Genomic DNA, 14333 nt, shown 5'->3' with positions numbered 1-14333 from the left:
TAACTTGTTCAGGGTCTTTAGGTAGAATGCTAAAGGGGCGCCTAGAACTTCTGACAACCGAATTCTGCCTCCTGAACCCCCGCCACTACTCAGTGGCCCAAAAAGTGCAATTATTTCTTATTTTGGAGTTCTCATTTTTCATATTAACAGTAGTTTATAAGTATTTAAAGATGTATTATTTGCCATTTACAGAATAAACATGGATAAGGAAAAATAGCTTTATTTTTAAAAGAAATCAATTTTCTATTTAAAGCATACATGAGATAGCATCTTTCATTTAGTCCTAAGCTTATTTATGCTCATTGTAATATTCCAATGACATTCTGGACATAAACTTCAAGTATATCACTATATACTTATTGTTAAATATCAAAGAAAGGTACTGACTGTGAGGGAAAAATTTTAGTAATTTTTTTTTTTTTTACCTATCCTGAGATAACTCATCCCACAGTATATCTGGGATTTAGCTGAACATTTCCAAATTTTAACAAGATTTTTTTCTTTCCAATGCATGCATTGATATGCTCAATTCTCCACTACAATCCAGGTAAAATAATGATAGTGTTTGAAAACCAGATAGTGAAAACCAGTATGTTTTCTAATACTGCCCATGATAGACAGAGTGAAATCACAGCATAAAGAGTAGCCAGGAACCTATACTGCAAACATTTGGCTTCAAGTATCTTGCAACAAATAGCTACTAATGTGACTATACATAGCACACAGAACACTACAGTCCTGGACTGGAGTATGCCTGTAAAACCCCTTAAAGCATTTTTTTTCTCAAACTTTTTGTTCATTATTACCTTCCTTCCCAATTACAGAAATTAAATTCAAATTAAATTAAATAGTTTCAACTACAAATTTCTTCCCAATGAGAGAAATTAATACTGAGGAATAAGATTTTGTTGGATAGGATGATTTTGGAAGTCATCCTATCCATATATTTTTTCACCCCATCTAGTATTTTTTTCCACCCCAGTAACCATTTTTCATCCCCTACTGAGAATGTAATGCTTAAAGTTGATTCAATAAATTAAATAGCCTTTAACATTATTAGAAAAAAAAACTAGTGGGTAACAATGGAGGTTGAGATGACTGACTTCTAGACCATCTCTGCTTGCTGTATGAACAGAGAAGAAATCATATCTTTTTATTTTCTTGTTTTAGAGAACACAGGAATAGCATAAAACCTCATAGCCTGGAAAAATCACTTAATCTCACTGGACTCAGTGTTCTTGACTATTAATTGAAAGAACTGGTATAGATCAGTTGGTTTTCAATTCTGGCTGCACTTTCCTAGGGCATATAAAAGGTAACAATGCTCAGCTATATTTAGCCAGACCAATTAAGCCAAGTCTCTGGAGAATATGTTCTAGGTCGGTGGGTCTCAAACTGTAGTGTAAATTAGAATCACCTGATGGGCTTGTTAAACCACAGATTGGTAGGCCCCACTCTCAGAGCTGCTGATTCAACAGGTTTTGGGTGGGGCCTGCAATGTGCATTATCAAGTTCTCAGGTAATGCTCTGCTATTAGTCTATGGATCACACTTTGAGAACCACTGAACTAGGCATATGTGTGTGGGAGTGTGTGTCCCCAGGTGAATTCTAATCACAAAACTATTGTATAGAAAATAATAAGGTTCTAAGTTTTAGGATACTGAGATTTTAATATAATAAGAGTTGTTAAACATCAAGATGATTTATAGAAAGGAGACCTATGGGCAAATATCAACTTCTTGATCAATAAAACTCGTTCCTTAAAGTCTTTTACAGTATTTTTTGAAAAAATTTTTTTTACTGCATATATGGGTCTTCACTTCATTTTCCAATAAAGACAACTTATTTGGATATCAGTGTCTCATCGCTTGTTAAGACCAGTGGAGGATTTGGATAGTAGCCAGCTGTTTTTGAATTGCTTGAAGAGAATCTTGTAAATTTGTAGTCCAGAGGTAATTCTGGGGAGGAAAAAAAAATTTAATTATTGCACAGGCCTCTGAATGCCTTTCATAAACAAATCAAAACTTGATATTCACTGATAGTAAAACTTATTTTTGAAACCTGTAAAATTTTAACATTTCTTTTGCTCCTTCAGTAGGTCTCTGTTAGCTATTATTATAAGGCTAAAAATGTGTATAAACCAATCACCATTGTAACATATATATATGGCTAATAAATACAAACTTTTACAACAGCTATAAAAAAGGCTTCTAGGCATTTAAATGTGAACGAGATAACCATGTCTAACAGAATATCCACAAATACAGAAACATTACTTGAATATAAGGTTTTAAGAGGCAAAAGGGATGTACTAGGTTATTTTTCACTTCCTATCTCATTTAAAACAATTTAATTTTATTCTTTCTCCCATATTACAGAAAAGGTCTATCAAAGGTCACTTAGGATGAAGAGTTAGATATCTTTCCCTATACAATTTATAATAATGTTTAAGTCAAATCACATTTAGAGATATCTCAAATCATCCCCAGAGCTCTAACTAGTGAGTTTAATTTTAATACTCTGCACAGAAGTTAATACAAAAATATGAAGGCTTATCTGAATAAACATTAAAAAAAAAATCTCCCAGGCCCTCCTCAGAGGATCATGTAACTGGTGAATGAGACCTAATAATCTTCTTCATAGTCCCAGGAAGAGGGTTACTGAGAATAATCTTCAAATGCTTAGCTAAATAAGAATTTTAATACATACAACATGGCAACTTTCTTCAATTGAAGGAAGAAGAATCTGAAGTTCAAAAAAATTAACTAGACTTCTAACTTCAACTAGAAAATCTGGATAAAATATAAACATGAGACTGAAGTCACCAGAGAGCTAAAGAGGCAACCAAGACTTAAGACACAATTCCTGGGAAGGAGGAACCAGCGGAGAGAGGAGCTAGCACTAAGCTTCAGCTTTTCTCCTCTGGTGCTGGGATTCTGGCTGGTGGTAGGGGTTACTATAAGCAGCAGAAAAACCAGTAGAGATTTTGGCAGTCTTGCAGGGCTGCAGAGACAAAAATTGAGGGGCTAGGACCACTGTAAAGGAAGGGTTAGAGAACTGGACTCTGCTGGTTTTCTCCTCAAACCCTTTGTCAAATGCTGAAGGAAACTTGGAAACTAAGAATCCAAGTGGAAAGCATATGCCTGTATAAAGGAGAGTGGATGTTTTCTTTTTTAGGCATTTTCTTGGTATTGTGAAAATGGAGAGATTAAGTTCTGACCTGAGAGAGGACAGGGGACTTTGTATCTTAGAGTGGCAGTTATATATTTCTGAGAACTAAGAGTTTGTATTTATGAAGTGATCTCTCTCATGCTAATCATTTTTCCCCTTAGTATCTACTGTGTTTCATATTAATGCAGTTACTCTCTCTTTTGGTTACTGTTAGCATGGTATTATTTCGTCCATCTTTTGATATTTAAACTTTCTGAATCCTTATGTCTTAGATATATATGTTATTTTATTTTATTTATTTTTATTTATTTTATTTATTTATTTTTATTATACTTTAAGTTCTAGGGTACATGTGCATAACGTGCAGGTTTGTTACATATGTATACTTGTGCCATGTTGGTGTGCTGCACCCATCAACTCGTCAGCACCCATCAATTCGTCATTTATATCAGGTATAACTCCCAATGCAATCCCTCCCCCCCCCCCCCGATGATAGGCCCCGGTGTGTGATGTTCCCCTTCCCGAATCCAAGTGATCTCATTGTTCAGTTCCCACCTATGAGTGAGAACATGCGGTGTTTGGTTTTCTGTTCTTGTGATAGTTTGCTGAGAATGATGGTTTCCAGCTGCATCCATGTCCTACAAAGGACGCAAACTCATCCTTTTTTATGGCTGCATAATATTCCATGGTGTATATGTGCCACATTTTCTTAATCCAGTCTGTCACAGATGGACATTTGGGTTGATTCCAAGTCTTTGCTATTGTGAATAGTGCCGCAATAAACATACGTGTGCATGTGTCTTTGTAGTAGAGTAATTTATAATCCTTTGGGTATATAACCAGTAGTGGGATGGCTGGGTCATATGGTACATCTAGTTCTAGATCCTTGAGGAATCGCCATACTGTTTTCCATAATGGTTGAACTAGTTTACAATCCCACCAACAGTGTAAAAGTGTTCCTATTTCTCCACATCCTCTCCAGCATCTGTTGCTTCCTGACTTTTTAATGATTGCCATTCTAACTGGTGTGAGATGGTATCTCATTGTGGTTTTGATTTGCATTTCTCTGATGGCCAGTGATGATGAGCATTTTTTCATATGTCTGTTGGCTGTATGAATGTCTTCTTTTGAGAAATGTCTGTTCATATCCTTTGCCCACTTTTTGATGGGGTTGTTTGTTTTTTTCTTGTAAATTTGTTTGAGTTCTTTGTAGATTCTGGATAGTAGCCCTTTGTCAGATGAGTAGATTGCACAAATTTTCTCCCATTCTGTAGGTTGCCTGTTCACTCTGATGGTAGTTTCTTTTGCTGTGCAGAAGCTCTTTAGTTTAATCATATCCCATTTGTCAATTTTGGCTTTTGTTGCCGTTGCTTTTGGTGTTTTAGACATGAAGTCCTTGCCCATGCCTATGTCCTGAATGGTACTACCTAGGTTTTCTTCTAGGGTTTTTATGGTATTAGGTCTAACATTTAAGTCTCTAATCCATCTTGAATTAATTTTCGTATAAGGAGTAAGGAAAGGATCCAGTTTCAGCTTTCTACTTATGGCTAGCCGATTTTCCCAGCACCATTTATTAAATAGGGAATCCTTTCCTCATTTCTTGTTTCTCTCAGGTTTGTCAAAGATCAGATGGCTGTAGATGTGTGGTATTATTTCTGAGGACTCTGTTCTGTTCCATTGGTCTATATCTCTGTTGTGGTACCAGTACCATGCTGTTTTGGTTACTATAGCCTTGTAGTATAGTTTGAAGTCAGGTAGCGTGATGCCTCCAGCTTTGTCCTTTTGACTTAGGATTGTCTTGGCAATGCGGGCTCTTTTTTGGTTCCATATGAACTTTAAAGTCGTTTTTTCCAATTCTGTGAAGAAACTCATTGGTAGCTTGATGGGGATGGCATGGAATCTATAAATAACCTTGGGCAGTATGGCCATTTTCATGATATTAATTCTTCCTATCCATGAGCATGGTGTGTTCTTCCATTTGTTAGTGTCCTCTTTTATTTCACTGAGCAGTGGTTTGTAGTTCTCCTTGAAGAGGTCCTTTACATCCCTTGTCAGCTGGATTCCTAGGTATTTTATTCTCTTTGGAGCAATTGTGAATGGAAGTTCATTCGTGATTTGGCTCTCTGTTTGTCTGTTACTGGTGTATAAGAATGCTTGTGATTTTTGCACATTAATTTTGTATCCTGAGACTTTGCTGAAGTTGCTTATCAGCTTAAGGAGATTTTGGGCTGAGACAATGGGGTTTTCTAAATATACAATCATGTCATCTGCAAACAGGGACAATTTGACTTCTTCTTTTCCTAACTGGACACCCTTTATTTCTTTCTCTTGCCTGATTGCCCTAGCCAGAACTTCCAACACTATGTTGAATAGGAGTGGTGAGAGAGGGCATCCCTGTCTTGTGCCAGTTTTCAAAGGGAATTTTTCCAGTTTTTGCCCATTCAGTATGATATTGGCTGTGGGTTTGTCATAAATAGCTCTTATTATTTTGAGGTACGTTCCATCAATACCGAATTTATTGAGCATTTTTAGCATGAAGGGCTGTTGAATTTTGTCAAAAGACTTTTCTGCATCTATTGAGATAATCATGTGGTTCTTGTCTTTGGTTCTGTTTATATGCTGGATTACGTTTATTGATTTGCGAATGCTGAACCAGCCTTGCATCCCAGGGATGAAGCCCACTTGATCATGGTGGATAAGCTTTTTGATGTGCTGCTGAAACCGGTTTGCCAGTATTTTATTGAGGATTTTTGCATTGATGTTCATCAGGGATATTGGTCTAAAATTTTCTTTTTTTGTTGTGTCTCTGCCAGGCTTTGGTATCAGCATGATGTTGGCCTCATAAAATGAGTTAGGGAGGATTCCCTCTTTTTCTATTGATTGGAATAGTTTCAGAAGGAATGGTACCAGCTCCTCCTTGTACCTCTGGTAGAATTCAGCTGTGAATCCGTCTGGTCCTGGACTTTTTTTGGTTGGTAGGCTATTAATTATTGCCTCAATTTCAGAGCCTGCTATTGGTCTATTCAGGGATTCAACTTCTTCCTGGTTTAGTCTTGGGAGAGTGTAAGTGTCCAGGAAATTATCCATTTCTTCTAGATTTTCTAGTTGATTTGCGTAGAGGTGTTTATAGTATTCTCTGATGGTAGTTTGTATTTCTGTGGGGTCCGTGGTGATATCCCCTTTATCATTTTTTATTGCGTCTATTTGATTCTTCTCTCTTTTCTTCTTTATTAGTCTTGCTAGCGGTCTGTCAATTTTGTTGATCTTTTCAAAAAACCAACTCCTGGATTCATTGAGTTTTTGGAGGGTTTTTTGTGTCTCTATCTCCTTCAGTTCTGCTCTGATCTTCGTTATTTCTTGCCTTCTGCTAGCTTTTGAATGTGTTTGCTCTTGCTTCTCCAGTTCTTTTAATTGTGATGTTAGAGTGTCAATTTTAGATCTTTCCAGCTTTCTCTTGTGGGCATTTAGTGCTCTAAATTTCCCTCTACACACTGCTTTAAATGTGTCCCAGAGATTCTGGTATGTTGTATCTTTGTTCTCATTGGTTTCAAAGAACATCTTTATTTCTGCCTTCATTTTGTTAATTACCCAGTAGTAATTCAGGAGCAGGTTGTTCAGTTTCCATGTAGTTGAGCGGATTTGATTGAGTTTCTTAGTCCTGAGTTCTAGTTTGATTGCACTGTGGTCTGAGAGACAGTTTGTTATAATTTCTGTTCTTTTACATTTGCTGAGGAGTGCTTTACTTCCAATTATGTGGTCAATTTTGGAATAAGTGCGATGTGGTGCTGAGAAGAATGTATATTCTGTTGATTTGGGGTGGAGAGTTCTATAGATGTCTATTAGGTCCGCTTGGTGCAGAGATGAGTTCAATTCTTGGATATCCTTGTTAACTTTCTGTCTCGTTGATCTGTCTAATGTTGACAGTGGAGTGTTGAAGTCTCCCATTATTATTGTATGGGAGTCTAAGTCTCTTTGTAGGTCTCTAAGGACTTGCTTTATGAATCTGGGTGCTCCTGTATTGGGTGCATATATATTTAGGAGAGTTAGCTCTTCCTGTTGAATTGATCCCTTTACCATTATGTAATGGCCTTCTTTGTCTCTTTTGATCTTTGATGGTTTAAAGTCTATTTTTATCAGAGACTAGGATTGCAACCCCTGCTTTTTTTTTGTTGTCCATTTGCTTGGTAGATCTTCCTCCATCTCTTTATTTTGAGCCTATGTATGTCTCTGCATGTGAGATGGGTCTCCTGAATACAGCAGACTGATGGGTCTTGACTCTTTATCCAGTTTGCCAGTCTGTGTCTTTTAATTGGAGCATTTAGTCCATTTACATTTAAGGTTAATATTGTTATGTGTGAACTTGATCCTGCCATTATGATATTAACTGGTTATTTTGCTCGTTAGTTGATGCAGTTTCTTCCTAGCCTCGATGGTCTTTACATTTTTGCTTGTTTTTGCAATGGCTGGTACCGGTTGTTCCTTTCCATGTTTAGGGCTTCCTTCAGGGTCTCTTGTAAGGCAGGCCTGGTGGTGACAAAATCTCTAAGCATTTGCTTATCTGGAAAGGATTTTATTTCTCCTTCACTTATGAAACTTAGTTTGGCTGGATATGAAATTCTGGGTTGAAAATTCTTTTCTTTAAGAACGTTGAATATTGGCCCCCACTCTCTTCTGGCTTGTAGAGTTTCTGCCGAGAGGTCTGCTGTTAGTCTGATGGGCTTCCCTTTGTGGGTAACTCGACCTTTCTCTCTGGCTGCCCTTAAGATTTTTTCCTTCATTTCAACTTTGGTGAATCTGACAATTATGTGTCTTGGAGTTGCTCTTCTCGAGGAGTATCTTTGTGGTGTTCTCTGTATTTCCTGAATTTGAATGTTGGCCTGCCCTACTAGGTTGGGGAAGTTCTCCTGGATGATATCCTGAAGAGTGTTTTCCAGCTTGGTTCCATTTTCCCCCTCACTTTGAGGCACCCCAATCAGAGGTAGATTTGGTCTTTTTACGTAATCCCATACTTCTTGCAGGCTTTGTTCATTTCTTTTTCTTCTTTTTCCTTTTGGTTTCTCTTCTCGCTTCATTTCATTCATTTGATCCTCAATCGCTGATACTCTTTCTTCCAGTTGATCGAGTTGGTTACTGAAGCTTGTGGATTTGTTACGTATTTCTCGTGTCATGGTTTTCATCTCTGTCATTTCATTTATGACCTTCTCTGCATTAATTATTCTAGCTATCAATTCTTCCACTCTTTTTTCAAGATTTTTAGTTTCTTTGCGCTGGGTACGTAATTCCTCCTTTAGCTCTGAGAAGTTTGATGGACTGAAGCCTTCTTCTCTCATGTCGTCAAAGTCATTCTCTGACCAGCTTTTATCCGTTGCTGGCGATGAGCTGTGCTCCTTTGCAGGGGGAGATGTGCTCTTATTTCTTGAATTTCCAGCTTTTCTGCCCTGCTTCTTCCCCATCTTTGTGGTTTTATCTGTCTCTGGTCTTTGATGATGGTGACGTACTGATGGGGTTTTGGGATAGGTGTTCTTCCTGTTTGATAGTTTTCCTTCTAATAGTCAGGACCCTCAGCTGTAGGTCTGTTGGAGATTTCTTGAGGTCCACTCCAGACCCTGTTTGCCTGGGTATCAGCAGCAGAGGTTGCAGAAGATAGAATATTGCTGAACAGCAAGTGTACCTGTCTGATTCTTACTTTGGAAGCTTCCTCTCAGGGGTGTACTCCACCCTGTGAGGTGTGGGGTGTCAGACTGCCCTTAGTGGGCGATGTCTCCCAGTTAGGCTACTCAGGGGTCAGGGACCCACTTGAGCAGGCAGTCTGTCCGTTCTCAGATTTCAACCTCCGTGTTGGGAGATCCACTGCTCTCTTCAAAGCTGTCAGACAGAGTCGTTCACGTCTGCACAGGCCTCTGCTGCTTCCCCTTTTGTTGTTTAGCTGTGCCCTGTCCCCAGAGGTGGAGTCTACAGAGACAGGCAGGTTTCCTTGAGCTGCTGTGAGCTCCACTCAGTTGGAGCTTCCCAGCGGCTTTGTTTACCTACTTAAGCCTCAGCAACGGCGGGCGCCCCTCCCCCAGCCTCGCTGCTGCCGTTTCGGTTAGATCGCAGACTGCTGTGCTAGCAATAAGGGAGGCTCCGTGGCCGTGGGACCCTCCCGGCCAGGTGTGGGTATAATCTCCTGGTGTGCCCGTTTGCTTAAAGCGCAGTATTGGGGTGGGACTTACCCGATTTTCCAGGTGTTGTGTGTCTCAGTTCCCCTGGCTAGGAAAAGGGATTCCCTTCCCCCTTGCGCTTCCCAGGTGAGGCAATTCCCCGCCCTGCTTCAGCTCTCGCTGGTCGGGCTGCAGCAGCTGACCAGCACCAATTGTCCTGCACTCCCCAGTGAGATGACCCCAGTACCTCAGTTGAAAATGCAGAAATCACCGGTCTTCTGTGTCTCTCACGCATGGAGTTGGAGACTGGAGCTGTTCCTATTCGGCCATCTTGCTCCGCCTCCCTCAGATATATCTTTTATAAACAACCTTGCACTTTGGGAGACCGAGGCAGGCAGATCACCAGGTCAGGAGATGGAGACCATCCTGGCTAACATGGTAAAACCCCATCTCTACTAAGTGCAAGGATTACAGGTGTGAGCCACAGTGCCCAGCTGGGTATTGTTATTTTTTAAAAATCAGCTATTAATTGGAGTATTTGGTCACATATATTTAATGTAATTACTTCAGGTTTAAATTAAACATTTTACTAAATGCTTTCCATTTGTCTTGCTGATTCTTAATATTCTCTCATCCCCTTTGTTTTCTTTTAGATTCTTAAATTATTTTACATATTAGCTTGGTATATGTATATCATCACAATTCTTTTGACAGTTATTTTAGAGATTACAACATGCTTTTCCGACATCAATATTGAACATAGTCTTATCCTTAATTGTTTAATTCTAGCATGTTAGAACATGTTAATGTTTGCTGCCCCACTCTGGCATATATATGCCATTGTTGTCAGGCATTTTAATTCTCTATTTATGCAAATCCCATGGGACTTTAATTTTTATTGTTTTAAACACTAAGCATTCATTTTTAATTCATACACTTATACCATATACTTATATCACATACATTCTTCTTGCATTTCCAGTCTTCCAACATGAATTATTTTTAATTGTACCTGGAGAACAATAATCTTTATTTCCTCTAGTGCAGGTTTCTGGATATACATTTTCTTTATTATTCTGTCTAAAAATATTTTACTTTTTTTTGTTTTTTTTGAGACAGAGTCTTGCTCTGTTACCTAGGCTGGAGTGCAGTGGTATGATCTCAGCTCATTGCAACTTCTGCCTCCCAGGTTCAAGCAATTCTCCTGCCTCAACCTCCCGAGTAGCTGGGAATACAGGCACCCACCACCACACCTGGCTAATTTCTGTATTTTTAGTAGAGACGGGGTTTCACCATGTTGGCCAGACTGGTCTCCAACTCCTGACCTCAGATGTATCGATTCACCTGCCCGCCTCAGCCTCCCAAAGTGCTGGGATTACAGGCATAAACCACCAAGCCCAGCCAATATTTTACTTTTATTCTTTAAAAAGTTTACTGGGTATAGAATTCCGTCAAGATTCACATGATTTTCTTTCAGCAATTTAAAGCCATCATTCTATTGTCTTTGACTCTTCTCTGTTTCTGATAAGTCAGATGTCAATCTGTTATTTAATCTATATTTATGCTCTTGATTGCTTTTAATATTTAATTATCTTTGGCATTTAGCAGTTAACTCTGAATTTCTTTTTATTCATTTTGTTTCATTTCTTTGGGCTTCTTAAACCTTTGGCTTATTTTTTTCCCATCACTTTTCTCTCGTCTCCCTTATTCTCTCATCTCCTGGGACTCCAATCACAGATGCCCCTCAGTACCTGCAGGGCACCCCTGTGATACCAAAACCTGCACATGCTCAAGTCAAAAAATGGCATAATATTTGCATTAAACCTACATACATCTTCCTGTATAATTTAATTCATCACTAGATTACTTATAATATCGAATACGATGTAAATGCTATGTAAATAGTTATACTGTATTTTTAAAAATTTGTAACATTTTAAATTGTTGTATTATGTTTTATTTTTTTCCTCTGAATAATTTTTATCCACAGCTGGTTGAATCTGAAAATGTGAAACCCGAGAATACAGAAGGCTGGCCATATAGAAACCTTACTCCTTCTCACTATATCTTTTATGTCTCAGTCTCTCTTCTGTACCTTTTATGATTTTTCTCTTACTGTTTCATTCCAAATATGTTCTTTTGACCTAATTTCCAGTGCACTGACTTTTCATCTGTCTAATTTGCTATTAAATCAACCTGTTAAGTTCTTAATTTCATTTTTTAAATATTTAAATTCTACAATCTGCATTCTTTTTATATCACAGTTTATACCATAGTTTTTGTCTCTACCAAATTTCTCATTCCTTCCATTTCTGTATTTGACTATAATAAGCAAGGTTATTTCTGTTAGTGTGGTCTCATATCTTTATGTGCCTGGCTATTTTTCATTATGTGCTGAATTTTATATGAATTGTTTTTAGAAATAATTTGAGTCCTAGAATGATGTTATCCCCCTCAAAAGAGAATCTATATTTGTTTCTACTAATATATTGGGGCACTACTAATTTGGAATCTCCTCAATCCAATTTTAGGTATTCAGCTGATTTCAAGCTGAGTTTTAGTTCCTGTGAAAATGGAGATTTCTTCTCAATTCATCCTTATTCTAAAGTAAAGCACTTCAGGGCCTCAACATAGATTGAGGGAGTTCACCAGACCCACCCCTCCTCAGGCAGGCCCTCTCCTCTGTTCCTATTCCTGTAGATTCATGAAGTTACTGAAAGGCCCACTCACCCTCTGTGGTGCCCTCTCCAGAATCAGCAAACACCCAGGGGGAAAAGTAGCCTCAAATGCCAGGTTCACCTTACTGGGCCTCCTCAGCAGCTTGTCCTGGTAACTTCCCTAAATTTATAATATGCCTCCAAGCTGAATTAAAAAAAAATAAATTGTCGAGCTTTTGTAGTTGCCTCCCACGGAAGTGCTGGTCCTAATGACCTAGGTTCCATATCTAGAAGATGTTTTCCCCAAAGATAAATCAATGTTGTGGGAAGATTTCTTTTTCTTAAAGACAAGAATTCTAGTACTGGTCATTACTGTCTAGTAACAGGTGAAGCTTTATAGGTATGCTCCCCCTTACCTGCAATTGCTTCAATACTTGGAATTGCAATAGTGCTGTAAGTACTGATTCTCTTACAAGACCATGTATAAACCAAGGAGTCTTCTGTATTTTCCAGTCCCCAAACTGAATCAATAAAAAAAGAACCCCATTTTTTAGATGAAGTATTTAAAGGCTTTGCTTTTGGTCCCTGAAACAAGAGAACAGAATAATTAAAATGGTGATTAACTAATGTTCAATCTCATAACTTTTTTGTCTATGAAGTAAATACTTTGAAACCCTGTAGGAATCTACAAATAGGCTTTGGGCACACATTAAGTTTTTGGAATAGGAATAATATTTCCTCCTTATTAGGAAGTATCCTTTATTTTAAACAGAAACTAGCTTTTTATATGGTCAATTAGTTATTATCTGAAAACTAGCCCAAACAGAGCAACCTAGAAAGAGGATTTTTTTCCCTACAATAAAAATAACTCTGTAATTCTATTACAATGATGATGATGTCTAAAGGGTAGTTAAAAAACAACTTGGTCTAATTTTCTTATTTAGCATTTATTTTTTAGAAAGGAATGAGGACGGCATTATTATTTATTGCTTTCAGTATAAATAGAACATGAAGTCAATCAAATTAGTACAAAGTTGCAAATTATTAGTCTTTTTTTTTTTTTAACATGATGGCATTCAGCCTGATCAGGACAATTTTGGAGTCAAGTAGTATAAAGATACTTTAGCTTTCAAACATAAATATTTTTCTTTCAAGGAAAGAGATGCAGGGAACTCTAACCTCATATTTTCCTTTCTTCTCTAGAGGCTCTGACTCCTCAGGCCTCTGACTCCTCACACCTTCATCCCCTCTGAGTTCTTCCAGGATGAGGACTGTCTCCCAATTACTATAGTGACGAGCTGGGAAAATGTCTGAATGCATGCTGTCACCAAAATAAACAACCTGTAAGACAGACAGCAGATGCTGTTTGAGGCACAGAATTGTGAAAGAGAGTGGCATTTGTTTCATATAAAGAAGAAGAAAATTTCTCAACAGGCATCAGAGTATGACAATCAAAAACTGCATAAACAGCTTAAACGTCTTTGAATAACCTCACAGGTGACCATCAACTTGTCTCATTTGATTTACAGGGTGCCAGATTTGTCTTAAGAAGTTATATAACACATTCACAGGTGGAAGAGAGCATAAGGTGAAATAAGTGATTTTATTCAATTTTTCTAAAGACGTGAACCTATATGTTTATATAGATGTTTACAATTATTAATAAAATGGCCCCTGCAGTTGAAGAGCTGGTGAGGTATTAGAGACAACTTGTGGATTAGAGATTATTAAAAGTGCAAATCACAACCACTTTTCAAGAGTTTCTGGGCCCAACCTCAGATCGGTTGAAACAGAATCTGTGAGAGTGGGGCTAGGCATGTTGAAGCTGGAAGTTCCCTAGGTAGTCTGAGGCAAACTCCATTGATTGAGTCCATACCTCTCAATTTTCAGATGTGAAAACAGAGTTAAGGGATATGAGAATCAGCATCTGCAAGTCAGACTGCTCCATCCATTAACCCTCAGGAGTCCCCAGAGGACTGTGGCATGGTGACAGCCAATGGAGCAGGGCTCTGTTACCCCCATGATCTCTCAGCTCACAGAAATTCTGGTAAATATTTTCTTAGAAGAAAGGATTCTGCTGTTAGAAATGCACCAGTGTCCAACATCAACAACGTGATCATGCTGTCAAAAACAAGTGTATCTTTAAGCTAGTCTGTAGCATAATTTCAGTTGTTTGTTTTATATATGAAAACTTTTTGGATGGATTATTATCAAGATTAACATTCCACAGGCATCCTACACACTCACACACCCCCTAAATTTGTGGTGCCCTGCCTGGAATCCTTGCTCTTCTCTATCACAGATAGACAGCCTGTCTACACTGACAAAGGAAAGGCTTATTTAAGCAGAAGAATTAGGAGAGATT

The 14333-nt window shown here is 38.1% G+C and overlaps 1 protein-coding gene across 3 annotated transcripts in view; it reads right to left on the bottom strand.

Annotated features, from left to right (window-relative positions):
• Positions 1–204: 204 nt before the first annotated feature.
• NT5DC1 (5'-nucleotidase domain containing 1) overlaps positions 205–14333 on the bottom strand; it is a 150688-nt gene continuing 136559 nt past the window's right edge. For 2 of the 3 annotated variants that reach the window (XM_033234358.1, XM_033234359.1), the window contains exons 10-12: positions 13148–13309; positions 12385–12553; positions 205–1958 (exon numbers count right to left, since the gene is read on the bottom strand). In XM_033234358.1, the coding sequence (XP_033090249.1) occupies positions 1843–1958; positions 12385–12553; positions 13148–13309 (447 nt within the window). In that variant the 3' untranslated portion in view covers positions 205–1842. The remainder of the gene's footprint in view (positions 1959–12384; positions 12554–13147; positions 13310–14333) is intronic. The other variant, XM_033234360.1, reaches the window with a different exon arrangement.

The sequence above is a fragment of the Trachypithecus francoisi genome, unplaced genomic scaffold (genome assembly GCF_009764315.1).
Source record: "Trachypithecus francoisi isolate TF-2019V2 unplaced genomic scaffold, Tfra_2.0 Lachesis_group15, whole genome shotgun sequence".
Lineage (NCBI taxonomy): Eukaryota > Metazoa > Chordata > Mammalia > Primates > Cercopithecidae > Trachypithecus > Trachypithecus francoisi.
This window is presented reverse-complemented; position numbering and strand designations above follow the sequence as displayed.